The sequence below is a fragment of the Vicugna pacos genome, chromosome 7 (genome assembly GCF_048564905.1).
Source record: "Vicugna pacos chromosome 7, VicPac4, whole genome shotgun sequence".
Lineage (NCBI taxonomy): Eukaryota > Metazoa > Chordata > Mammalia > Artiodactyla > Camelidae > Vicugna > Vicugna pacos.
The window spans coordinates 5201717-5227039 of NC_132993.1; the positions used below are offsets into that span (position 1 = coordinate 5201717).

The 25323-nt window shown below is 57.1% G+C and overlaps 2 protein-coding genes across 6 annotated transcripts; one reads left to right on the forward strand and one right to left on the reverse strand.

Annotated features, from left to right (window-relative positions):
* Window positions 1-514: 514 nt before the first annotated feature.
* ABCB8 (ATP binding cassette subfamily B member 8) lies at window positions 515-15347 on the reverse strand. The gene is made up of 16 exons (XM_006211313.4): window positions 15174-15347; window positions 11984-12296; window positions 11488-11643; window positions 11316-11410; window positions 11065-11170; window positions 10132-10293; window positions 9933-10018; window positions 9721-9818; window positions 9186-9291; window positions 5497-5530; window positions 5142-5278; window positions 4866-4960; window positions 4606-4739; window positions 3546-3693; window positions 1958-2208; window positions 515-1241 (listed from the first exon to the last, which is right to left on the reverse strand). Exons 1-16 carry the CDS (start codon window positions 15266-15268, stop codon window positions 1116-1118), a joined length of 2142 nt encoding a protein of 713 aa, XP_006211375.1. The 5' UTR covers window positions 15269-15347; the 3' UTR covers window positions 515-1115.
* Window positions 15348-17518: 2171 nt separating this feature from the next.
* ATG9B (autophagy related 9B) lies at window positions 17519-25206 on the forward strand. Of its 5 annotated transcripts, none has more exons than XM_072964186.1 (15): window positions 17519-17685; window positions 17966-18232; window positions 18373-18416; window positions 18566-18630; window positions 18821-18982; window positions 19486-19627; window positions 21150-21904; window positions 22054-22207; window positions 22406-22585; window positions 23180-23416; window positions 23608-23741; window positions 23905-24001; window positions 24195-24321; window positions 24407-24548; window positions 24673-25206. In XM_072964186.1, the coding sequence occupies exons 2-14, from the start codon at window positions 17977-17979 to the stop codon at window positions 24532-24534; spliced, it is 2481 nt and encodes an 826-aa protein (XP_072820287.1). In that variant the 5' UTR covers window positions 17519-17685; window positions 17966-17976; the 3' UTR covers window positions 24535-24548; window positions 24673-25206. The 5 variants fall into 5 exon arrangements, with proteins under 5 accessions (XP_072820287.1, XP_072820288.1, XP_072820289.1 ...); XM_072964187.1 differs by having other exon boundaries at window positions 17522-17685; window positions 18088-18232; XM_072964188.1 differs by having other exon boundaries at window positions 17522-17685; window positions 18130-18232.
* The last annotated feature ends 117 nt before the right edge of the window (window positions 25207-25323 follow it).

Here is a 25323-nt window from a genome sequence, read left to right on the forward strand (position 1 = left end):
CAGAAGCTGACGGGAGTCTAGCCCCACCCCATTAGCTTTGGCACCACGGGCCCGTGCTACCTAGGAGGTTGGCCCATCCTCTTTCAAGGTGAGGCTCTGGTCCCACCTGCTCCAGGGAACCTCCATGACCACTCCTGGGAGGCTGATCTGGCAGTGACCCCTCCTGGTTGTGGACTGATTTTGGATTTTGTCAGCCCGTGGAGCTTAGCATCAACTGCTCCTTAGTGGTTTGGTGACTTTTAGCACTGAATGTCCCCCCATGGCTGGAGTTTAGGGTGTGTGTCCTCCTCTGTCCCCTTCAGAGGTAAGTGTCCTCACACGGGGCGGGGAGGGTGGTTCACAATCTCTGCAGGGGACAGACTCGAGGTTCACAGGGCTGGGGCAGTGGTGAGACAGCCTGGCTCCAGGGAGCTTCTCCTGGAACCGACCACAGCTCCACAGCTGCCCACCCCGCCCTCCCCTCCCCAAGGCCAGGGGGCATGTCAGGCGCACGTCCCATTTAGCAGGGGGAGGGCAAGGTCTAGAGAAATTTATTTCTACTCCATCAGTGGAGCAGGAAGAAGGGACGTTGTTCCCAGAATGGGGACCGTGGATTTGTGGGGTCAGCTCAAAGGGTGGGCTCCTTCTCCCAGGGCTGTGAGAGGCGTGTTGGGAGTCAGTGGAGGGGAGTGAGGTCCTCGCATGGGTGCGGGACAAACCCTGGTGTGGGTCCCCATTCTCACTCCCTAACAGTGTTTTGCAAACATTTCCTGCAGCTACGGTCTGGACACCTTTAGGCTGTCAGGTAGAGGGGGAGACTCGGCAGGGTTGGGAGAGGGGTTGGGGAGGGACCGGGCAAAGGGGGCGGACAGAGCGGGGGCCTGGGACTCTTCCCCCTCCCCGTGCAGCCCAAGGACTCTCAGCTCTGGCAGGAAGGGGACAGCCTGGAGGCAGGACGGGGAGTGGTCCCAAACTCCTCTTAGTCCAGCGCTTGGCCGGGTTTTACCATGAGCAGGGGAAGCAGTGGTAGCAGCCCCCACAGCAGCATGCGGGCCCTCCTGAGGCCTCAGTCCCTGGGAGCTCCCCCGAGCTGAGCCCTGGCCCTGGGCACTAATGCTCGGCAGTGACCAGACCTCTCAGGACTTGGGGTGCCGGTTCCTGGGGCCTTTGGGGGTCTCAGGAAGTGGGGCATCCAAGGCTTGTCTCCGGATGAGCTCGGAATAGAGCCCGCCTTTCTTTAGGAGCTCCTCGTGGGTCCCCACCTGGAGAGAGTAAGGAGGGGCAGATGGTCACCCCAACCCAGCTAAGAGTTCAGAGCCCTTCGAGGGCTAGCTTCTTATCCAGCGCTTCGGCTTGCCTTTACCTAAACCGGTGTCCCTTCTGCCGACACCATGAAACCAAAGCACAGGTGGTTACAAATCGCTGCTGGCGCATCTGTATTTGTTCGCCATCACTGCCCTGCTTAGCTGGATGGTGGAAGAGCATCTAGGTCCCACTGCCTCCCTCACGAGGCCCCAGTGCCCCTTGCAAACCCCCCTCAGCTTTGGCTTAAAAGAGTGGCCGGGGAAACCAGACCCCATACAGCCTCTAAGCCCTGCTGCAGCCCAGCCTCGGGGTGCTGCTCCTGGCTGGTCCCCGATCAGCTCCTGCACCTCAGCCCCCACGATCCCCCCACCCACTAAGCCCTGTACGCTTCTCTTAGAACTTTCCCCTTTGATCCTGGGAGCCATGTTGCAGCTCTGCTCACCCCTACCCTGCCCCTCCAGGGGACAGAGGAAGAAAGTCAGGCCCCAAGAGGCCAGGGCTCATCTAAGGGCAGGAACTGAATCCACATGGGTGCCGTTTCCAGAACATGATCCCAAGCCCCCAGGGCCAGGCCAGACCCTCCCTCACATGGCTCAGCTGAGCCACCCGTTCCACTATGTCCATGGCTGAAGCTGTCCCAGCCCACCGACCCATTCCCTGGGCCCCAGCTGACCTCGCAGACTCGGCCGTGGGCCATGACGACAATGCGGTGGGCCCCACGGACGGTGCTGAGCCGGTGGGCGATGACCAGTACAGTGCGGCCGGCGCTGGCGCGGTCCAGGGCCTCCTGCACAACCCTCTCAGACTCCGAGTCCAGTGCACTGGTCGCCTCATCCAGGATCAGCACCGTGGGCTGCTTGATGAGGGCTCGAGCGATGGCCAGGCGCTGCTTCTGGCCACCAGACAGGGTTGTACCCCGCTCACCTGGGGAGGAAGGGGATGGGGCGGGGGCCGGAAGCAATGCTCAGCTCTGTACTTAGGCAGATATACCTTGCAGATGGGCACCAGGGTTGCCTGGATCTTCCCATCTGAGCCCTGTGTGCCTTCAGCCCGCCTCTCTGAGGGAAGGGACGATGGCCGGCAGCACCCTGATCCCACGTGCCTGTGCAGATGTGCGCAGGCACTCACATGGATGACTGGGGTCGTGCACACAGTAGGGCTCAGTACCACCCAGGGTGGGCCCTGAGCTCCCCTCCCGCACCAGGGCCAGGTCTCAGAGCCACGACTGGCCCGGGCCCCACCCCTTGCCCTGGCCCTGCAGCTCTAGCTGCCTTCTCCTGGCTTCCCAGGTTTCTCTTGCTCTGGGGACATCCAGGACCCAGAGGTGGCCTCCTGGGGTGTGGTGGCAGCACTGTGTGATTTGTAACCCAACTGGGCATTCTGGGAAGCCCACGTTTGGGGTCCAAAATACCCACAGAGAACAGCAGAAGTGGCAGCCTGGGAGCCAAAAAGAGCCTCAAGGTGACAGTAGTCACAGAGCAGCGAGGGTAGACTGAATCCCCAGAGAAACAAGGAAAGTGCGCAAGAGAGATGTGGGCCCGGATGCTCCAGGCAGAACATGCCCCTTGGGATGTTCTTGGGAATCCAAGAACCCAGAACATGAAGAAAGGCCACACACAGTGGGGGCACCACTTGGGAGGCTCAGCTCAGCCAGACCGAGGCCTAAGTTTCAAGAAGAGTGGAGAACCTTGGATTGCCCACACTGTGAGATAGGCTGGAACATTGTGCAACAAAGCCAAGGGGCTCTGGATGATAAATATGGCCCAGAGGTTGAGAAAAAGACCTCTGAGACAAACACACAAAGCTACAAGCTAGAGGAGAAAGATTCTAGGGTGATGCTACAATATTTCAGTGTTCCCGAATCACCAAAGCCCACTTCTGGGTAAGTCAGGAGAGAGACGTGCTCAACCAAATCAACCCCTATGGAGAGCAAGAGGGGAAACACCGTTCAGTGAAAGGATGAAAGGACAGGAGCGAAACAGGGCCAGAAAGAGAATTACACGGAGATAAAAGCCCGCTGCTGCTGGCCAGGTCTTGGGGGCGGAGCCCTGGTGAGCAGATCACCCGTGTCCCTGCAAACTCCTGTCTCTGCGGCCTGCCTGTGCCTGAACCACATGGGCTGGTCTCCCTTGTCCCCGCAGGTTATCTCTGTCCCCCTCGGTCTCCCCTGATGCCATGACTGCGTTCCTGTCCCCCTTGATCCCAGCCCCACACGTGGGCCCTGCAGACGTGAGCAAGATGCCTGCCATCTCTGAACTCACCTACTATGGTGTTGTAGCCCTCAGGGAAGCTGGTGATGAACTCGTGGGCATTGGCTTCGCGGGCAGCTGCATAAACGTCTTCATCGGAGGCACCCAGCCTCCCAAAACGGATGTTCTCCATAATTGTGGTTCCAAACAAGACTGGCTCCTGGGGGTGGGAGGTGGTGGGGTCCACAAGGAAACATTCTGACTTTGCCCTGAATACCCAAGGGGCGTGTCAGGAGGGGCTCCTTGGAGGGCAGGTAGGGGTAGCTTGAAGTTACAGGTCAGACAAAGCAGAGGGGTCATCAGATGGGGGAGAGGCTGAGCTCCCTGCAGGACATGGAGCCCCTCAGGAAGGGGAGCAGGAAGGTGGCTGGGAGAGCAAGGCCAGCTGGCCAGGCAGGACTCCTCCTCTCTGGAGAGATGGGCGTGGAGGGGTTTTATAATTTGGCTGTCTCCTGCTGTAAGGGGATCTGCTTCACCTACATGTGGGGGCAGGTGGACCCTCGCTAGGAAAGTGGTGGGGCTGGCGGGGTCTTGTTTACTGGGTGGGCGGGCCACCAGCTGTCCCTAGCAACACCATGTGGGTGTATAGATCTCCTGGACACCATGGGCTTGCAAAACCCAGGGATCCTAAAGTGGCCATCCCATTCCCGCTTGCTTGGGCATTTTATTTGTTTTAAATTTATTTTTTATTTATTTTTTAGTGGAGGTACTGAGGATTGAACCCAGGACCTCATGCATGCTAAGCATGTGCTTTACCACTGAGCTATTACCCTCCCCGCTGCTTGGACCTTTTAAATCAAGGAACAGAGTTCCAGCCCTGGTGATACAAGGGCAGAACTGCAGCAACCGGGACATGGATGAATGCTGGGGACCAGTGAAGACAGCCAGCCTGCCCGCCCCTGCCCCTGTGAGAGCAGCAGGTGATGGGGGTGGGAAGGGAAAAGGCCGGGGGCCGGGGCGTAAGGACTGAGAGAAGCAGGGCTGCAGGGAAGAAGGGGAGAGGGGCTCAGTGGGAGTTAAGACACCCTTTCTGGGTGTCGCACACCATGGGGAAAGCCTCTCCCCTCCTTACCTGGCTGATGAAGCCGATGACCTGACCCCGGAGCCAGGAAGGGTCGAGGGTGCGCAGGTCTTGCCCGTCCAGCGTCACCATGCCCGCCGTGGGGTCATAGAAGCGCTCAAGCAGGGAAGCCACAGTGGTCTTTCCTGGGAGTTGGGGTGGGGGACAGGGGCAGTTAGGGAGTGTGCCAGGAGAGAGGGACCTGTCCTTCCACACTAAGCGGCTACCGCAGGGAGGAGTCACAGGGTGGGAGGGTGGCGGGCTCCTCTTACCTCCCCCGGACTGGCCCACAAGAGCCACGATCTTGCCTGGGGGCAGCGTGAGGGTGAAGTCTTTGAGCACTTGGAAGCCAGGGCGGCAGGGGTAACTGGGAGGAGCCGAGAGACCCTCAGTCAGACCAGGTTCCAGGCCCCTCATTGCCCTGGTCCCTCCTGAAGGCTCCCTGAACCCCTGAGAGGAGCTTATTTAGGAGACACTGACCCACAGGTCCGCAGACAGGCTCCTCGGCCTGGTGGGAAGCACCCCTGTGCCCACCCACTGACACTGACCTGAAGCAGACGTTGTGAAACGTGACGGAGCCACGCAGGTGCTCCCTGGGGATGCAGCAGCCCCCTGACAGCCGGATGTCTGGGCTCAGGGTCATGTACTCGAAGACCCGGGTGCCCGCGCTGAGCCCCCGCACCACCTGGGGTTGGGTTTAAAGTCTGTGATGTGGGAGTGGTGTCTGGGGAGCGGGCAGCATCTCTGGGTCCCCACGCGGAGAGGAGTACTTAGGGGGCTGGTGATATCCCCTCCTCCCACCACCCAGTTCCCGCAGCACATTAATGACATCAGGGACGGACAGGACTCCAGCCCAGATCCCATGTCCACACCCCTGGACCCATCCCGGACTCTGCCACTCACCTGACCAAACAGGACAGAGAGGTTGGCCATGGACCTGTGAGCAGAAGAGAAAGGCTGAAAGACGGGGGATGAGAAGAGCCTGAGAGGAGGCCAGGGCCGGAGAGGAAGGTCTGGGTCTCAGCTGCACGGGGGGCATGTCCGCTGGGGCAAGGAAACAGGTGGCCCAAAGGCAAATGCAGAGACTGCTCCTGAAACCGGAGTCCCCAGGAGCCCTGGGATCCAGCGACAATAGGTGATCACCTGGCAAATAGCTTCTTTCAGAGCTGCGTTCTCTCCTGGCCCGGACAGGGCTGACGAGTGTCAGCTCCCTCAGGACGGGGGCTCCAGGGGGGAAGCGGGTCTGGAAGGCAGACACCGGGTGCAGTGGGGCGGGCGCCACGGGCCTGCAGCCCGCGGGGCGGGCGGCTCCCGCACGAGACCAAGGCCGGCCCTCACGGCCAAGGGGAGGTCGGCTCTAGCGCTGTGACTCCTGGGGGAAGCGAGGTCTACTGACGGTGGAAAACAGGATGGCAATCCTTTCAGAGAGAGAAAACGAAAGACACTGGACCACAGGGGAAACACTGGGGGGACCCCAAACCCATATTCCCTCGGGATATTTTATTATGGGCTTGCCCTGTGTAAGGAATGGTGCAAGTGTATCTGCCCAGATGGTGGGTCGCTGCCTCCGCCCCTCAGGGTGGGTGGCTGCGAGGAGGAAGGTGAGTCATTACCCCTTAGTCACCAGCCCCTGACTGGCCCGTGACAGTGTGTGTCTGCGACTGTGGATGCCGGTCCTCCCTGAAGAAGAGGAAAGACTGACTCTCCAGAAATCTCACTTCTCCCAGCACCCGGGTGGGGGGAGGGGAGGAGGAGCCCACGAGGAAATGGCTCAGAGCACTTGCCAAAGGGAGCGGGAGACACCAAGACAGAAGAGCCAGGACAGCCTGTTATCTGCTGATGAGAAGGGAGAACATTCGCCACAAGAGATCTGGAGGTCACTAGGGGCTGGCGGAGGTGCCGGGCAGCAACTGAAAACCAGATGCACATCACCGAGCTCTCAGAGACGGCTCAGAAGGCAGGCCTGGGGGGTGGGTAGAACTCAGCAGGCATGATCACGAGGACTGGGTTCAATTCCCAGCACCTCTGTTAAGCGGGGGCGGTGGGGTGGGGGAGAAGGCCCCTGGAGGCCCGGAGCAGGTTAGGGATAGGGTGGCCCATCCTGCATGCAGACCAGGTGGCCTGGGCCTGACCGTGGTCTGTCTGGGCACCTCCCCATCTCTTCCAGAGCCCCAGTGCCACCAAAAGGAACACCTAGGATGGGGTCCAAAGGTTGAGGCTGCTTGAAGCTGGGACTGCTAACTAAAAATTGGCACTTGCCATCTGCACCTACAAGAATTGTATCACATTGGCACTTGCCATCTAACTCTGCTTGGATTAAATCATGAGCCACTGCAGCCACTGATCTCCAACGTGCCCTGCAAGGAGTTCACGATGGAGGTCAGGAATGAGGCTCTCTGTGCTCTGGGAAAACTGGCTGAACAGGCCTTCAGATAGTTAGGTATTTTCAGAAGATTTTATGAGCCTAAATTCTTGTGTCTCCTCATGTCTAGAAAAGCACTAAAATCATTAACGGTGGCATCTGCTCCTCTTGGCTATCAGCAAGTCTCTGCCTAAACGTGTGTTCGACTGCACGTCCCTCCCTCACTGAAATCATATATAACACTGAGCTCTTCCCCTGCCTCTTTGGAGCAGTTTCTCAGAGCTCTCTGGGATGCTGTCTCCCGGGCTATAGTCCTCATTTTGCCCCCAATAAAACTTAACCCACAACTCTCACACTGTGTGATTTTATTTCAGCGGATAGGGCCCTGCCTCCCTCCTTCGCCACCCACCCTCCCCGGCTAGACCCCAGGAGGAAACACACCAGCTTAACAAAATAAGACCCAATTCCTCCAAGGTGAGTAATGAAGAATCTCTGTGTGGTGAGGGGCCTCCCAAAAGGCTAGACCTAGTGGGAGCAGCCCCATCCAGCAGTCTGCGAGAGATGCTTTCTTGGGCCTGTAATAAAACTATAACTGGCTAGGAGGTGCAGTGGGGAGGGAAGGAAATGTACCCCGGCCATAAGGGGAGGGAGCCACAGGCGAAGGCCAGTCTGAGGGAGGAGGGCCAGGCCTGGGATGTGTGGCTGCCTTTCCCCAGGGGGGCAGCTCTGCCACTGCTCCGAGGGGAAGGCCGTGGGGTGACTGCATGAAGCCAGCCAGTGGCGTTCCCATGGGTCAGGCCAGGGGAGGGGCAGCAGGGGGAGGCCAGAAGTTCCATCTACACAATAATCAGAGCCTTTTAGTCCTAAGGCAACAGTTCCTGGGCCTCTAGGAAGGAGGGATGAGGCTGGCCAGGACCAGAGAGGGTCAGAACGGGCCCAGATTAGAGAGCACCTGGTAGAAATGGAGCCAAGGATGGTGCTGTGTGGCTGAGAAATGGGTGGAATTTGGTCTTTGTAGAATGCTGGGGAATCCAGGGCCAAGAGAGGGAAGGGGGTGTTTTCTACCTGCCTGCGTCTGGGTTAGCGCCATCCTGCCCAGGCCAGCAAGGCCGATGGTGAGGGATTCTGTAAGAAATGGCTGACCTACAGAGGCGGTAAGACAGAGCAGAGCCAGGATACGAGGACCACAGGAATCAGCAGTGAGGAGGAAGGGACACAGAGGGGCGTCTGGGTGATGCTCTAGTCCCTCGGTGTAGCTGGTGGTAACACAGGTCTTCACTCTTCGATTCCTTATTAGATCATATCTACTCTGATTATTGACCTAACATATCTTTGTTTGACATGTTTTGGTGTAAGCGGTATGTGGGGTGGGGTGGGGCGGGGGGGCACAAAGTGAAGAGAAATGGTGGGCAGAGATGCTAGTGCTTGGCTTGGAAGGGATAGGAGAAGGGAGGCCTCCCTGGGGGCTCCAGTAGCAGAGCCGGCTGGGAGCTCTGGTGCCCATGGGCAGACGGAGCCAGCGGGGCAGGCAGATCTCAGAGCCGTGGACCCAGTGAGCCACCAGGGTGGCCCATGCAGGGGAAGGTCAGGCAGAGGACGGCAGGCCAGCTCTTAAAAAGCATGTCAAAGATGGTCTATCCAAACATGGAGTCTTACTCAGCCTTAAAAAGGACGGAAATTCTGGTACCTGCTCTGACATGTATGAACCAGGAAGATGTTATGCTCAGAGAAATAAGCCTGTCACAAGGGGACAGGTACCATATGATGTCACCTATATGATGAGGACCTAGAAGAGCCAGACTCACGGAGACAGAAAGCAGAATGATGGTTGCCAGGGGATGGGGGGGTGGGTCACACAGATGCAGCATTTCAGTTTTGCAAACTGAAGTTCTGAAGGGGACGGTAGTGATGGCTGCACAGCAACATGCACGCATGTAACTCTATTAAACTGAATACTTAGAAATGGTTAAGATGGTAAATTTTGTGTATTTTACTGAAATTTTTTAAAGAAAAAAGTTTGTCAAGGAAACTTCTGAATTGTTTGGAAGTTGAAGATGACAACCATATTTCTGAATTAGGCTGGAGGCGCGGCTGGGAGCCTGGGGCTCCCTCTCCACTGCCCAGTGCTGCACTGGGGGACCTGGGTAGTCGTCCCCAGAGCAGACTGGCAGGCACGCCCTGTCCCTTGGCCCAGCTGGGCTCTTAGGAATGGCAACAGCCCCACACTCACCTCTGCACTGTCTGGGAGGCTACCAGGAAGGACATGAGGTCTCCCCCTGTCAGCTGCTGTCCAGCCACGAGGGAGCCCCCAATAAACAGGGTGCCCAAGACCATGCCTGTGTGGGGAAAGGACAGGTGGTTAGGAAGGTGGCTGTGGAGAACAGAAGACAGACCTGGCCCACGCGTTGGTCTCCAGTTTCAGTCCCTGCTGTGCTCCCAACTGACTGGAATTTTGGCAAGTCACTCGAATGGTCTCTGCCTTTGTTTCCTCATTTGGAAATGAGTGGGTTGGGGGCACCTCCATGGCTCCCTCCAGAGTGGCCCGGCAGCACACTGCACGTAGTGACACTGGGCCTACCTGCCCGTTGCCTGCCGGCATCAGCAGGCTCCACAGACTGGCTAACTGGCACTCAACAGATATCTGAAGACCATCAAGCAGGTGGAAAGCTGCCCCTTGCCTGCCTTGCTGGGACCTGTCCTTCCCGCCTCTGCGCTCACCCCCAGCCACAGCCTGGGTCCCCCCAGGTGCGGCCTTGCTCACTCACAGTTGAAGGCGATGTTGGAGAGCCCTTGGAACAAGGCGATGCCTTTGCCCAGCTCCTCTGCCTTACAGCGGGACGCCTCCAGCTCTGCTCCGTAGCGTCTGGGGACAGAAGTCAAGCTGGCCTTCAGGAAACAGGCGGGGTGGGGCGCGGGGAAGGTGGGAGGTGCATTTGGGGTCCCCCTGCTTTTGTGCTCTGCCTCTGCCCCAACTCACTCCTCTTCCCGCTGCTCCATGGCGAAGGCTCGCACTGTCCGAACGTTGCCTAGGGCCTCATCGGCTACACCTGTTGCCCTGGCGACCTGCAAGAAGTCCAGGAGATAGGGAGCCAGGTTGGAGATGGAGAGGGGTTGACAGAGGAGTATGGGGCAGAGAAGGAGGGTAGGGTAAGGAGGGTGGGTGGGACTTCTGGTACCTGCTCCTGACACTGGCGAGACAATTTCCTGAGAGCTGAGCCCATTAGGGTGCCAGCTCCCATCAGGGCAGGCGTGGCCACCATCAGAAGCAGCGTGAGGCGCGTGGAGAGCATAGATAGGGACACCAGGCAGCCGGCCACTTGGGTACAGCTTCGCAGCCCCTGAGGAGTGGGAAGGAAGGCTGTTTGACATCAGCACCATGACATGGGACATGGGGGACTTTACCAAGAGTCAGCTGGCTACAACTAGCTCTATACTCACAAGGGCAAGGCCACAGGTCTGACCCCCGGGAAGTCAACCTGCAGACTGTGGGACACAGAACTTAACCCTTCCTTGACCAGGCATAAAGGCGCTGGGTGAGGATGCCTATGGACAAAGGCATCCTTCCCCTAGACAAATCCCACTCTCCTGGTCTTCTGCTCTAGAAGCTGAACAAAACGAGAATCACCTGGGGATGCCACCCGGGGACTGCTGTTGGCCAGTGACTGGCAGGATCTGGCAGCTACAGTGACAATCTGGGGGTATGCAGAGGGGACATCAGGACACAGCAAAGAGCCATTGCTTGTTCTCCTGTTAGTGAGCCAGGCATTCTGAGGACAAGACAGGCCACTGCGATTTTGCTCTTGGCAATCTGGGCTGAGACAGGCTCTTATCTGAGTTTTTGAGAAGGTTTTCCAGGGAGGTAAGATTTTAGGACAGGAAAGAAACAGCCTGTCCTGACCTTGGACAGTGCCGTGGCACCTCGCTTCTGTGAACTTCCCTGTTCCCTCACCCGCACCCTCACCAGATAGCAGGCTTCTCACTTCAGTGTGAGCCTAGGCGCAAGGCCCAACAGTGGGGTGGGTGGGGCAGGGCTGGCCTGGTGCATCTGCACTAGGGAGTGAGTGTGCGTGTGTGTGAGTGTATGAGTGTGGGGGACCTGGGGCACTCACCTGGGAGATGACAAGTTTGAAGGATGATTTAAACTCCTGCACATCCGTTGTCAATCGGCTCACCAGCTGCCCTGTCCTTTTAGCATCAAAGAAAGCAATGTCTTGTCTGGCGGTGGGACACGGGGTTAGCAGGTGGGGGAAAAGAGAGAGATGTTACCTGAGGACAAGGCCCCACCCCCAGACATTCACCCAGACCCCCTCAGGGCCCCTCAGCCCCCTGCCTGCACCCCGCACCCCACGGCTGGCAGTACCGAAGCAGGTTGCTGAAGAGGGCCCTCCTCATGTCCACTGCCACGCGCTCACCGATGCGGGACAGCAGCACCAGGTACCCGAAGGTCAGCAGGCCCTGGGAGAGAGGACGGGGCTCTCAGGGGTGCCCAGGCAACTCCTCTGGGTGCCCCCAGGCCCTCCCTTCTGCTGTACCTGGATGCCATAGAGAATCAGCAGGCGGGTGCTAAGGTTCCGGGACTCAGTCAGGAAGCTGCCCGCATGGTCCCTTGTATACTTGGCCACAATCTCCACCAGCTGACCCAGGAGCAGAGGGATCTGCACGTTCACCAGTGCTGCACCCAGCGCCAGCTTCGGGGAGGGGACAGACGTTTAGGAGAACCACACTCTTCCCAATCCCTGGCCTTTCCTCTCCCACTACCGTCCATGCATTGGAGGCTCCCATGTCTCTCTGAGAGTTAAAGTTCAGCTGCCAGCCCCTGGGGACCCCCATGTCCACACAGCCGCCCTGTGCAGGTCCTCAGCCCCTGTCCCCAAGCCAGCTGGCTCTGCTGCTTCCTGAGGTCTCCTCTGAGATTCGGCCAGGCAGGAGAGCTGTCCTGATGTGTCCTCTGACTGGGGCTTCTGCAACCCCCTGGCTGGATCCTTCCCTGTCCCTGATGGGGGTAGAGGGGGCGGGAGAAGATCTCACCACGATGGCTGCCCCCAGGATCAGCAGGTGGGGGCGTAGAAACTGCCAGAAGAGCTTCCAGTTAAAGCGGGACTCCACGACCCAGGGTCTGGAGCAGGCAGGAGGGGCCTCTTCTGCCTCACACAATGCCACAAGGCAGAGGCGGGGGCATTTACTCAGAACCACGGGGCCCAGGAGGGCTCCCCCAACCCAGCACCAGGCAGAGGGGCTCCGGCCAGGAGCTGGGGGTGCTCGAGGGATGCGGGCCCGGAGCTGGGACCGCAGCTGGGCCACGGCCCTGAGGAGGTAGGAGCTGGGGCAGCCATCGGAGGACCTGTGGGGAGAGAATGCCATTGATGGCTTGAGGCCCCAACTATTCCTCGACTGAATGACAAACTGCTTGAGCCCTCAGCGGAGCCCCACGGAGAGCAGCATTTCCTCTTCTGTTGGACCCACACTGACTTTCTCAGGGTGTTCTTAAGCAACCTCGGTTTCTGAGACAAAAACCCATGACGGAAAGCAGTAGAGGAATGAGAAAACAGTGAGTGATCGAGTCTTAAAGGCGTCCTCAGACAGCCGGGCCCTCTCAGCCTCCAGAGGCACCGGCCCTCTGGGTCAGCGACAGCTCCAAGCCCTGCTCTTTCAGAATCATGAGACATTGGAGCTGGAGGGCACTCCTTTCACAGAGAACATGGGAGCTCTGAGTGAATGCAGCTCAGAGAGGTAGAGCAGGAGAGTGCCTGCCACATCACCAACGCGGCCCCCGCCTCACTGTCACCAGCCTGTGGCCTGTGACCCTCGCGTCCCTGGGAGGGGGCCGCTGTTATTCTCACTTGATAGATGAAAAAAATCACGTGAGGCTGAGAAACTGAAATAATCTGTTCCCAGGCAGCGGAACTGGGACGAGAGAGGAACCCTGCTGTCGGATTCCAGGATCCAGGCTCATTCTACTCTGCCCTGTGTAATAAGCTCAGGTGATGTGTCGCAGGGCCAGGACTAGACCCAAGTCCCCTGAGCTTACTACACCCCATCAGCCTCTTCCCTTCCAGGCCTACAGTGCTTATGTGACAATGCACAGAAGGAAAGGGTGACAGACTCCTCTGTCTGCTGAAGATAGAAAAAGAAATAAAAATCCAAATAATGTATCTTGTCATCTTGCACAGGCCAAGATCGCCTCCTTCCTGCAGTTTTGGTATCTATAGGTGGCAATGTAGGGTCGCAGGCCTACTGTGCGCCAGTGTTCTGCTCTGAGGCACAGGGAATAGGAGGTGAACAGGACAGACCAAGTAACTACCCTCGTGGTGGTTAAGCTTTAGTGTGTGTGTGTCTGGAGCTGGGGGCAGGTAAGAGGGAACAAATAGCTAATGACAAAGCTTGCCATGGGTGGGGGGCTGGGTAGGGGGAGTCATTACAGTCCTTTTAAAAGACCTGGACTTGAGGGGGCAAAAGGTCCGTAATCAGATTTGCATTTTGAAGATCACAGCAGAGGGGAGGAGACTGGAGGACAGGTGTGGTTATAGAGAGGCCTGTTAGAGGCAGAAGTTATTCAGCTGAGAGAATATATGGTAGGATGCTCAAAGATCCAAATGGGATTATTGATGGGGAAAGGCTTCAAAACAAACAGATGAGAGGTTTTCCCTTTACTATGAGGGTCTTTCAAATTTCCAGACCCACCTAACTGCAGACTCCATCTCATCCTTCCCTTGTCTCAGTGAGGCCTGGGCTTCTCTGCTACCTTTATATTATGCCTCCCCCCACCCTAGCCACCTGTCTTTTCCACTGTGCACTTTATGTCTATCCAAAACTTAGATACAGAAGCTCACTCTCCTTCTGCACTGGGTAAATGTCTCATTTCCCCATTAGACTATGTATTCCTTGAGGGGCAGGAAGCTCTATCTTATTCACCACTGTATCCCTAGCAGTTAGCAGAGCTCTGGTACATAACATCATTCAGCCAATAGTTATGTTTGTTGAATGCAAGCCCTCATTAGAAATGCAGAACAATCTGACCTGACTCGCTACTGCAGCATTTGCAAAGTTTTAAACTTACTGCGACAACAGCAAGGAATACATTTTACATTGCAATCCAGTATAGTGAACACAATATGTCACAGAAAATTGAAATGCTTCACAAAACTAGTTTCTCTAATTTCTTTTTAACACATATTCCATCATATTCACTTTTAAATGGTTTGTACTCACTAAATTCACTTCATGATCTATTGTGATTTGCACATCTGAAAAACACCAATGAACATACAAATACTAGAATATTATTTGATGGCTTTCCTTGGGTTTCTCTCTGGTTTAAATAATATCAACACCCCTACTCTTTTCCTAAAGACTGTTTTCAAGCCTTTGAATAATTTTTCATGGCCACTTTCCAGCTTTTCTCATCTTCTCCAAACTAAGGCTCTAAGCAGTACTCGGTCCCTGCCAAGAACTGGCGGATTAGTTCTGAGCACCGGTACTTGTAGCTTCAACTTCGCCTGGCTCTTGCCCTCCATCAATCAGATAGGCTTTTCATACAGCACAAGTCCACATCCACCCGCCCCTGCGAATCTGCTGCCTGCCTGGCCCACAGGTTCTTCACTCCAGGAGTAGAAAGGAATCAGTCCCTTTTCATAAAGTATTTACCAGTAAGTCGCCGTTTCAGAGTCCTTGTTCATTTCCCACCTGTGTCTCTTCCTCTTAGGACCAACGTGTAGAGCCAACATACAAGAACACATACATACACTTGACTAAATTGACTCTTTAACTCTGCTGAAAGTATCCAGATTTAGGAACCATTTCACACTGAATCTTGGGAACAACAGCAATACTAAATGACTCTGGACACCGATAATTTTTGTCCACATCGCAAGACCAATTCCAAGAACAAGGACAGGGGCAGGAAACGGGGGCCCGAACATCCGTGCAAAATGGCGCCCCCTGGTGGGGAGTACAGGTCGGGAGTGGTCACCACCCCGGAGCGTCCCCTCCGTCCAGCCCACACGTGCTGATACAGACGCGCCGAGTCTCTTGCTGGTACCTGGGTCGTCGCTATAAATAATTGAGGCCAATCCCTCAGGGAGTGACATTCAGCTCTGGGCCGGGCCAGCCTACAACTCCCAGCAGGCCTCGCGCGAGCCCGGGACTCTATCTCCCGGCAGGCCCCACGCCCTGCCGGCAGGTCAATGGCCCGCGCTCCCGTAGGTTTGTCCCTTTTTACCTGACGGCCGAGAATGTCTGGAAGCGGAGGGGTAGCAGCGGCCTGCCTGGGACAGGGCCACCCCGAATCCCGACCCGAAATAAGTGCACCAGCATGGTCGAGGGAGAACAGGAGCAGCCAGCAGCAGCGGTTTCACCCTTATCCCATTGAGGGCTCCATGTTGGCTCCGGCCCCCATCCCGACAACCCCCTCGCCACTTGGCGATGATTGGCGGAAAGAAACATCAATTTCGTTGCAAGCTGTGATTGGAGAACACCTTGTTCGCTCGTCTTCTTCTGGAGCTGTGATTGGAGAGAGCCGCCTATAACCCGCCCCCAGTCCTGGCCTGGGGCCAAGCAGGATGTGGCACCGTCCTGTGACCGCCGCTGGAGTAGGCTCTGGAGTGACGTTTTGAGGGTGTGCGCTGTACGCCCCCCGCCCCGGGGTATCCATAGTAACGCGTCAGCTGCTGACCTCGGGGCTGTTCTCTTATGGGTGCTTCTAGCGGACTCGAGACGTCCTGGAGTCCCGAGGGAGGGTAGAGTGCTGGTTCTGAGTGACGAAGGGACAAAAATCGTCTGGAGCGTTTTTTCAAAATAAGTGCACTTTGCTCATCACACTCCTCCCCGGGCGAATCAGAGCTCCGGGGACGACAGTCACTTATACTTGGAAAAGAACTCCTCTGGTGATTCTGATACGCTTCTCCCTACGCAATGGTTTAGAACCACTGGTGTGGAGGCACTGTAGCTTATCACCGCACGGCCTCTGTTCCGTCTCCCCAGCAGATGCCTTCCTCACGGTATATCAGGCTCGCTTGCCTGAGGCTGCCAAAGCACAACTCTTGTACCTTTGTGTGCTTATTTATTTCTTATGTGTAATGATTTGTTTGCATAGCTGTCTCCCTCACTGGGCTGTGACTTCCTTTTGGGTAGTGGCTCTGTCTCATTCATCCGTCTCCTCCTTCCCCTCCAAATGCCTGGCAGGGAAAAGTCTCCTTTATAATAAACGGACTTGAATTGGGGGTGGTGGTAGGAAGGCTGTCCATTGATGAATCTGGAGTGAAACTCGGTAGGAAAATGTGCCAGGATTAGTCTGAGGTTGAGCTGGGTGCGGAGGGATATAGGAGAGTCCTAAAGTGAGTATGGTGGAGTATCTCAGGGTGAATGAGGTTGGGAAAAGACCAGAGGAAACCCCTTGTAACCCATCTTGACAGACATCTCAGAGAGATCATGGAAATTTCCTAGCCCCTCTGCAGTGTGGGATTCCATTTTGGGCACTAGGAATCCTGTTTTTATAGTTCAGCCTCCTGCTAGGGGATAAAACTATGCAAGTCCTGAGCTACTGTGACAATGCCCCTCACAGGAAGGAGGCGCAAGGAAAAAATAGGTGTACCTGGACTCAAATTTTGTGAGCAATTCCTCGACTGCCTCTAAGTTCCTCTGGTGGACAACATGGGAAATGTTCTGTTCCTCTCTCTCCGGTTCCTGCATACTGGTCTCTACAGCAGCCCTGGAGCCTAAGCCCTGGTGGCTCTGACACCTGGGTGGCTGAGTCAGCACCTCTGGAATGGCCTTCAGTAGGTAGCCTGATGATTCAGGGACTCAAGAATGGCGTTGGACAAGCCACCAAACCAGTTGCCTGGGCCTCCGCCTCCTCGTTGAGGTGACAACAAGGAAGTCAACTCAGTCAGTTCATTCATGGGGCACCGAAATTATCCTTCCAAATTCCATGCCCTCAGCTGCCCTCTGCCATCAACCCTGATGCTTCTCAGAAGGCCCCAGAAACTGGATCAGGATTTAGGGGAGAGGGTTTCAAGAGGATAAATAAGTAAACAAGTAAACATAGCGGCGCATCCAAGAAGCCCCACTTTTCTACTGTAAGCTTCCAGAACCATCTCACATCCAAGATAATTACCTCTCCTATTTTACTCTCCTTAGTTTCCCCCAACCTGGTTGCAAAGTCAGGCAGTCTCCCCCTTTTCCCTTCCTTAGTACTGTCACACACACAAAACATACAGCCTTTCTTGTCTTTTTTTTTCTTTCTTACTGTTTTTTGTCTTAAAGCATTTCTCTGTTGATCACTCTGTGTGTGTATATGCAGGGAGGAGAGATAAGGTTTTAAGAAATCAAAGATTTACTATCTTGACCCCAGAGTCCTATAGTCCTTAATAGGATTCTCTTTGCTTTTGTTATTGGCGGCTGCCCTCTGGCCTCCCCTGAAATCCACTGGGAGTCTGAAGATGGAACAGCAGGGATCTCCTTCGATCTGCTGTTCTTCAGCTCCTGCCTCCCCAGCTGCTGTCCCTGCCAGGCTAGAGGTGGGGCCCTAAGAGGTTTGGCTGCAGGTTGCCCTGGAAGAGGTGTGAGTGGTCAGACAGGTGACTACGAGTTGGGACGCCTGAGGCCTGCCCCACCTGAGTCACCAGGCTGTTGTTGTCACTGGCCTTGTTGAAGTCCCTGCTCAGCCAGACCTCGGCGGGAACTGCAGCATCTCCCATCCTTCCAAGCTTTCAGGAGAAGCCGCTGGCCTGATGGTGAGGCGAATGGGTTGGGGGGGGACCAGGGGGCGGTTGGGGCGGTGGGGAGACTTGGGGCCTGGATCAGTGCCCCTCCTCCCCATGCCACTGCCTCCTCTTCCTCCTCCTCCAAGTCGGGGGCCTGGGGGAGGGAGGGTCTCCATCTTCTCTCTGTCCCCTGCCCCTCACACAAGAAGTGCCCCGTCCTCGGCTCCTCCTTCAGCCCTGGGGCCCCCCTGCCCAGCGGTGCAGGTGTCAGGGGCTTCTCAGCCTCACCATAGTGCCATCTCCACCCCAGCCACCCCCACAATGCAGGCCAGGCCTGCGATGACACCCATCTCTGTACCCCCCTCCTGGGGTTCCCACTCTGCCCCACCCTTGGCCTCGGTGACTCCCCCTCCCCCATGCCGGTGCCCCCAGGACCCTCCTGGGCTTCGGATAGGCCCTCTGATCCCTGAGCAGGATTATGAGCGGCTGGAGGACTGTGACCCTGAGGGGTCCCAAGATTCACCCCTCCACGGGGAGGAGCAGCAGCCCCTGCTTCATGTACCTGAAGGACTCCGAGGTGAGTGGGTAGTGGCGGGGGCTGGGGAGGGTCTGGGGGCTCCACAGTTTCCTCAGGACTAGGCCTCTGGCAGTAGCTTGAGGACATGGAGAATTGTCCCGGTGAGAGCCGAGTCCCCATGCTCTTCCCTCTGTGCCCAGGCTCCTGGCACCATATCCAGAACCTGGACAGCTTCTTCACCAAGATATCCTTTTGTGCTTGGCCTGGCAGCAGTGGCACTGGAGGCAGGGAGCCAGGGGTGCAGTGGGTTGGGGACTTGGGGGAGGGAGGGGGAGGCGTCCTCAGGAAAGGCCCATCATCACACCTCAGGCTTATTTCTTGACGGGCAGCCACATCTACAGCTACCACCAGAGGAGCGGCTTTGCCTGTATCCTGCTGGAGGATGTCTTCCAGCTGGGGTGAGATGCTTGTCCCTGGCCCCAAACTCTTCCTCTCATTTCCTCAGTAGCGCCTGCTGCTTCTAGTTCCCCGACTGCCTCCCCAGGCAGCCCCAGGGCTCAGCAGGTTGGGTTAACCAGGCCAGTCTGGAGGCTGGGGCTGGAGCCCACTGGCCCTTGGGCCTGACCACTGCACTCCTCGCCGTCCCAGACAATTCATTTTCATCGTCACCTTCACCACCTTCCTCCTTCGCTGCGTGGATTACAATGTTCTCTTTGCCAACCAACCAAATAACCGCACAAGACCTGGGCTGCTCCACAGCAAAGTGACCTTGTCGGATGCCATCCTACCCTCATCCCAGTGTGCCCAGCGGTGAGTGACAGCCGCTGGGGGAGGTGATGGAGGGGACTAGCAGATGCTTGTGTCTTTTGGTCTAGACCAGCTGTTCTCCAAGTTTTTGGTCTTGGGACACCTTTAATACACTTAAAATTAGTTGAGAACTCAACTCCCAAGAGATTTTGCTTATTAGAATCAAATCTATCTCTATTTACCTTATTTGAGATTCAAGCTGAGAACAGCTTTAAAACCTGAAAATGTCCAAGCACACATTCCATTGACTGTGAATGTGATGTCGTGTAGCCTCTGGAAAAGTCCTCTGTATATTCTTGAGAGAATGAAAATTAAAATGGCAGAAAACCTTAATATCTGAAAAGTTTTGACCTTGTAGATACTTGCGAGGGTCTGGGGAGCCCCAGGGCCCACACTTTGAGAACGACCGGCCTGGCTGGGTCCCCTCTCAATGACCCCCATCGCTCCCCAAGTCTGGTCTCCCTTGCTACCGGGCCCCTACTTCCTGTCTGTCCCACCCGACACAGGATCCACTCCAGCTCTCTGCTGGTCTTCCTTCTGATCCTGGCTACTGCCTTCTGGCTGTTCCAGCTGCTTCGCTCTGTCTGCAACCTCTTCAGCTACTGGGACATCCAAGTGTTTTACAGGGAAGCCCTCCACATTCCCCCGGTGAGTTGGGTGAGCATGTCTGAGGAGCGGTACAACGTCAGAGGGGAAGAGGATGGGGAGGAGTGAGGGGCTGCAGAGACAGAAGGACCTACTGGAAAAAGGGCAGAAGGACTTACTGACCCCTACCCTTGGCCCAGAATATTATTAGGAGGTGGGTTACCACTTGTAACACAAGGCCCTTACTGTGGTGGAGCTTAGTTGATTTAGATGATTATAGAAGATGTATGGTCACGTGCTTGTGGTTCAGGCAGTGGGTATTTAGAGGAAGGGCAGTCATCTGGCTTTACAGGGCAGGGGGGATTGGGATGGGGCTGGGAAGGGTAGGAGGTGGGGACGCATTCCAAGCCTTGGGCAGGGAGGGGGAAACACTGAACTCTGTGGGCAGCAGTGAGGAGACTGACCCACCAGCCTGCATCTGAGAGTTCCAGTCCCCAGTGGGTAATCCTGCCTCCCTTTCTGGCCTTCCCCCTGATTGCAGGAAGCCACTTCACAGGCCCCTTCACTGTCCCTGGTCACGCTTTCCTCTTTCTCTCCTCCCTGCCTTGCTCACACTCCTTCTGGCTCTGTACCCAAATTCTTTCCTTAAGGCAAAGCACAGAGGCTACCTTCTCCCCTCAGAAGTGCAGAACCTTCTGCACAGCTCTCCTGTACAGCAAAAGGGAGAGGTTTCAGAAAGCCCCTTTGAGTAGGAGAGCACAAACCATAGCACAGGGAAGAGTCACGGGGGCAGGGGTGGAGGCAGGGAAGATCAGGAGCTGGACCGCTGCTCCGCTGGGAATCAGCTGACCCTTCTTTCTCCTTCCTTCTTTCCTCATTGCCCCTATTCCTTCCAGGGGAAGGGGAGACCCTGGGATGGACTGGAGAGGCTGGCCTGGAGGGACTTGACTAAGCTGGACTGGGGAAGCTGGGTGAAACTGGGCTAAAATGAGGTTTGCAGATGAGATCGGAGTGAGATCTGACAGCCCTCACCTCCATGGCCAGATGTGGCCATTGTCTTAGGAAGGTTAATCTGACAGAATGGGATGGGGCTGGGATTCTCAAAGCAGGCTGAGGTAAAAAGTGGTGAGGCTTCTGGGTTGGTGGGTACCCTAGGAACGGGGAAGAGGGATTTCCCTGTTACCTGCAGCTGGGATGTGCCTTCTACATGTAGGGCTCTGTGTTTGTGTGTGTGGTAGGGGTGCTCAGGAAAATCTGCTCTTAAGGAGCTGAGCTCAGATAGGCGTAGAGTTTAGCTTAGGAGGTGTCCCTGGGAAGCACAGGGCTCATGGCCTCAGGAGTGGCAGGGGCGTGAGGAACACAATTCAGAAGCAGGTGAGAGGAAGCAAGGGTTCCCCTTGTTAGAGACAAGGTAAAGGGAGGGCGAGAAGGCAGAGAGCGGAAGGTGACAGGTGTCATGCCTGAGGGACACTGGGTGAGAGTGGTGGGCACGGGAGGACACTCAGGGACTCTGGTCACGGTGAGTGTGGGCACCACTGTGGAGAGGAATCCAGGTCGCTGGCTCTCAGCCGTCCCCTCTCCTCAGGGGGAGCTCGGCTCAGTGTCCTGGGCAGAGGTGCAGTCCCGCCTCCTGGCGCTGCAGAGGAGCGGGGGCCTGTGCGTGCAGCCGAGGCCGCTGACGGAGCTGGACGTCCACCATCGCATCCTGCGCTACACCAACTACCAGGTGGCGCTGGCCAACAAGGGCCTGCTGCCGGCCCGCTGCGCGCTGCCCTGGGGAGGCAGCGTGGCCTTCCTCAGCCGCGGCCTGGCGCTCAACGTCGACCTGCTCCTCTTCCGCGGGCCCTTCTCGCTCTTCCGCGGCGGCTGGGAGCTGCCCGACGCCTACAAGCGCAGCGACCAGCGGGCCGCCCTGGCCGCGCGCTGGCGGCGCTCGGTGCTGCTGCTGGCCGTCGTGAACCTGGCGCTGAGCCCTCTGGTGCTGGCCTGGCAGGTGCTGCACGCCTTCTACAGCCACGCCGAGCTGCTGCGGCGCGAGCCGGGCGCGCTGGGCACGCGCCGCTGGTCCCGCCTGGCCCGCCTGCAGCTGCGCCACTTCAACGAGCTGCCGCACGAGCTGCGCGCGCGCCTGGCCCGCGCCTACCGCCCCGCCGCCGCCTTCTTGCGCGCCGCCGCGCCCCCCGCGCCCCTGCTCGCGCTGCTGGCCCGCCAGCTCGTCTTCTTCGCCGGCGCGCTCTTCGCCGCGTTGCTGGTGCTCACCGTCTACGACGAGGATGTGCTCGCCGTGGAGCACGTGCTCACTGCCATGACTGCCCTCGGGATCCTGGCCACCGTGGCCAGGTGTGGTGGGAGATGCCCAGGGAGGGGGGCGTTCTTCCGGCCTGGGGCTGAACCTCTCGCGAATCTCTACCCCTCCCACCGCTAATGCATCCCACCCGCACATCCTCTTTACTCGCCGGCCCCTTCTCCACCCCGATGCCGCCCTCTAGGTCTTTCATTCCGGATGAGCAGGCCCAAAGTCGTTCACCGCAGCTCCTGCTGCAGGCGGCCTTGGCCCACATGCACTACCTGCCGGAGGAGACCGGCCCTGCCGGCAAGGCCAGCGCTTACCGGCAGATGGCGCGGCTGTTGCAGTACCGAGCGGTGAGGGTCCAGGCTGAAATGGGGCTGCCGAGGAGGCTGTGTAAACCTCGAGGTCTGGGAGAGGGCGGGGACAAACGGGCTCAGGGCTGGCTATCCCGGGAGTCTGGGAAAGACGGAATGACGGAGTTGGAGGTTTCCTGCCTGGCTAGTGTGGTTGCCCTCAGCAACCCCTTCTCAGCCTCGCCCCTGCTTCTCCAGGTCTCCCTCACGGAGGAGCTCCTGTCCCCTCTCCTCACCCCACTGTTTCTGCTCTTCTGGTTCCGCCCTCGCGCCTTGGAGATTATTGACTTTTTTCATCACTTCACTGTGGATGTGGCCGGGGTTGGAGACATCTGTTCCTTTGCCCTTATGGATGTGAAGCGCCACGGCCACCCTCAGGTTAGAGCCTTTCCCTGGCTGTGCCGGGTTGTGGTTAGGTAGGAGTTTGCTTGCCTCACTCAAAGCAGAGCTGGGTTCCACCCCCAGCTCCATGGCTTGCCACCTGTGACCTTGAGCTAATCACCTCACTTCCCTGTACCTAATGCCCTCGTTTGTCAAACGAGGACAGTGACCGACGTGCAGGGCTATCATGAGGATTACATGAGATGACGTGTATAAAGCCTAACAGAGTTCCAGCACATCCTGACACCAGTAAATGGGAGCCAAGACCGCTAGAATGGCTGGAAAACAGGTTGATCAGTGGATGGGGCTGGAGTAAGGATGGGTTTCCTGACCAAAGCTGTAAGGCAGGCCCTGGCATCCAGTGTGCACCTGCTGGCAGAACATTGAGCCTACATCCCAGTGCTGGATCTGGACCCAAGTTCTGCTCTGCTGCTGTGTTTTTGGGTGATCTTGAGCAAGTCCCCATTGTGACCTCCATCCTTTCACCTGGAAAATGGGGCTATTGTCTTCCATCCTGCCCACCCCACGAGGCACCCACTGCAGGTATACAAGCAGTGTTCGCGGCACTTGAAGGATTGTCGTTGCTTTCAGTGGCTCTCGGAGGGACAGACAGAGGCCTCACTATCTCAGCGTGCCGAGGATGGGAAGACTGAACTGTCCTTGATGAGGTTCTCCCTGGTTCATCCACAATGGCGCCCCCCAGGCCACAGCTCCAAGTTCCTAGGGCACCTTCGAGGCCGGGTACAACAAGATGCAGCCACCTGGGGCGCCAACTCCGTTCGCAGTCCCCCCACCCCCGGGGTCCTCAGCAACTCTTCCTCACCTCTGGTGAGTTGAAGCTTGGTTTGCCCTTCCACCTTCACACCCTGCCCCCTCCTCTCCCCTCCCCTCCTCTCTCCTCCCTCAGCCTCACCTTTTGCATTAACCTACTCACTCGTTCAGCCTGCTCTCCCACCTTACTTAGCCCTCCTCCCTCCCCTTCTGTCCTCTCTTCTGACCCTCTCTTCTCTTGCTCCCAGCCGGAGACCTTCCTGGCCAACCTCTTGGTGCAGCCCCTCCTGCCCCCACAGGACCTGAGCCCCACAGCCCCTTGCCCAGCTGCAGCCACAGCCAGCCTCCTGGCCTCCATTTCCCGAATTGCCCAGGACTCAAGGTGAGGGGTGGGGACTTGAGATGCAGGGGTCAGGGGTGGTGGGGCTGACCAATGCAGGGGTACTGGGGGGCTGAGCAGGACGAGGAGATAAAGCCTGACGTTCCTTGTGGAGTGCAGGGGGGAAAGGGCATGTCTTTCTGATCTATTGCACCTTCTGTTTCAGCTGTGTGTCCCCAGGAGGCACTGGGGGCCAGAAGCTGGCCCAGCTCCCAGAACTTGCATCTGCTGAGATGAGTCTCCATGCCATCTACCTATACCAGGTGAGTAGAGGGATGCGAGATAGATGGGGAGAAAGCCTCAAAACAAATGGAGACTGTGGAGGGGGCTGGAGTGTAAGAAATTATCCAACAGGAGCTGGGTAGGAGGTTTCAGCACCCTCTGTACGTAGCCTAGGGGCTGGGCCTCACGCTGCTGGGCAGAAGGGAACCCCTCATTCTTCTCCCTTCCTTTTAGCTCCATCAGCAGCAGCAGCAGCAAGAACTGTGGGGGGAGGCTTCAGCCTCCTCCCTGTCCAGGCCCTGGTCCAGCCCCCCACAGACTCTCTCGCCGGATGAGGAGAAGCCTTCCTGGTCGAGTGATGGTGAGGTGGTCGGGGTGTGCAGGGGACAGACTCTGGGTGAGCAGCAGGCATCATGGCACTGCCCAGCTGATGGATTTCTCATCAGGCTCCAGTCCCGCCTCCAGCCCCAGACAGCAGTGGAGAACCCAGAGGGCCCAGAATCTGTTCCCTGGAGGGTTTCAGGAGCCCACAGACACGCAGAAGGAACCTAGCCAGGCCCCTAGCATTGACTGAGAGGGCTCCTTAAGGTCAGTATTACCTAACTGGCATGAGGGAATGAGTAGGGAATCGGGTGGAGTCAGACTTGGAGGGATGGGAATCCCGGGAACCCAAACCCCTGGACTGTTTGCAAAGAGCTTTCTCCTTCTCCAGGTTTCCTGGCTTCTCCAGCCCCAGGAGATCAGACGAAGTGGAGTGGAAGGATGTGCCAAGCCCCCCTTAAAGACCCCCATGGACGCTTTAGTTGGGGATTTGGGCAGGACTTGGAGTCAGTGACGCCCTGGCCCCAGAGAGCAGAGAAAGGGTAGGAGAGGAGATGCCCAAGGCAGCTGGAAACACATGTTAGAGCCCACATGGAGGGGCAAAGGGGACAACTATTTGTCCTGGAGTGGTTGCCTGGGAAGAAGTTCCCGAGTGACCTCAACATGGAGGGCTGGGCCAAGGTGGAGGCCAAGCTACACAGAAGGGAGCAATGAGGGACTGGATCTGAAAGGCAGTAGGTTCTTCAAGCTCGCCTGGCCTTCAGGTTCCCCTGGGACTCGTGGAGGGCGATGGGGGTGGGTGAGTGGAAAGCCTCTAGGGAGGCCTGCTGTTTTTGGAGTTCAGCCTTGGTGTGACGCCTGAGGAAGTGGGTGTGGTTTCTCATCCTGTCTGAAACAAGCAGTAAAGGTTACTCCTGGCTGTGCACATGTTTGTGACCTTAGTGCCTGGAATCCCCACTCCTGGTAGCTGAGGGCTGCATCTGCTTCTCAGTCAAGATCAAAGGAGCGACACAACAGAATTGCCCGTAATTGGCTGGAAACC